Raw genomic sequence first — 1,116 nt, 5'->3', positions numbered from 1 at the left:
CACCAGGTTGGTCTGGAACTCTGTCAGGTCGACATTCAGGGCCCCATCGAAGCGCAGGGAGGCTGTGATGGAGGACACAATTTGGCCTATCAACCTGTTGAGGTTGGTGTAGGTCGGTCTCTCGATGTCCAGGTTGCGGCGGCAGATGTCGTAGATGGCCTCGTTGTCCACCATGAAGGCACAGTCGGAGTGCTCCAGGGTGGTGTGGGTGGTGAGGATGGAGTTGTAGGGCTCCACCACAGCTGTGGAGACCTGTGGGGCTGGGTAGATGGAGAACTCCAGCTTGGACTTCTTGCCATAGTCGACAGAGAGGCGTTCCATGAGCAGGGAGGTGAAGCCAGAGCCGGTGCCACCCCCAAAGCTGTGGAACACCAGGAAGCCCTGCAGCCCTGTGCACTGGTCAGCCTGGAAGGAGAGACAAGAAGGTGGGGGAGGGACATGTTTATTCCAGGCAGCAGAAGTTGCTCCTTTCTCTCTGGCCCCACAAGGACATGTGGGGGTTTCCAGCAGCAGCACAGGAGCCAGTGGGATGGGGTCAGGGCCACCCTGTGTCCCATCTGTTGGGCACTGACTCATGGTGAATCCTGCAACTCATGGGAGAGACCTCAGCAGGGTCCAGAGGGGCTTGATCCCCTGGTTCTCTGCAGCAGGAGCTCACCCCACGCTGCCCAGGGGCAGCCAGCTCAGCCTTTGATGTCCCAGGAGCTCCCGGAGCAGAGCCTGTGGCGCAGCAGGTCCAGCTAGCCCTGGCGCCAGCCCCAGCGTGGGAACCAGAGGTTCAAAGAGTTTGGGCAGCCACACCAGTCAAACCAGTGCTGCACCAGCACCCAAACCATCCACACTGCTCCCCCTGCCCTGGGCACGGGGCTTCGCATCCTCCTCCAAATGGAGAGGCTTAGCACCGGGCTAGGACAGGAGGGACAGCCCAGACCTGTCCCTCATGCCCCGGGGCAGCCGTTCCCTCTGCCTCACCCTCTGCCCCAAAGTGCTGATGGGGTGAGAAGGACCTGCCCAGGAACACTGAGACTTCCCTTTGTCCCCAGCAGGGATAAGGATCCACTCCAGGGATGGACCCACCCTGTAAGACCACCCCATGCCCCTACCAGCTTGCGGATG

The 1,116-nt window shown here is 61.0% G+C and overlaps 1 protein-coding gene across 1 annotated transcript; it reads right to left on the bottom strand.

The window, feature by feature from the left end:
* Positions 1 to 3: 3 nt before the first annotated feature.
* LOC103797234 (tubulin alpha-8 chain-like) lies at positions 4 to 1,110 on the bottom strand (the record flags this gene model as incomplete). The annotated part of the gene is made up of 2 exons (XM_009069431.1): positions 1,104 to 1,110; positions 4 to 405 (listed from the first exon to the last, which is right to left on the bottom strand). A coding segment is annotated over exon 2 (318 nt), but the record flags the coding sequence as incomplete, so codon positions are not given.
* Positions 1,111 to 1,116: the final 6 nt, after the last annotated feature.

This window comes from Acanthisitta chloris, unplaced genomic scaffold (assembly GCF_000695815.1).
Source record: "Acanthisitta chloris isolate BGI_N310 unplaced genomic scaffold, ASM69581v1 scaffold45272, whole genome shotgun sequence".
NCBI classification, from domain to species: domain Eukaryota; kingdom Metazoa; phylum Chordata; class Aves; order Passeriformes; family Acanthisittidae; genus Acanthisitta; species Acanthisitta chloris.
The sequence above is the reverse complement of the archived record's forward strand: the minus strand, read 5'-3'. Positions and strand labels throughout refer to the sequence as shown.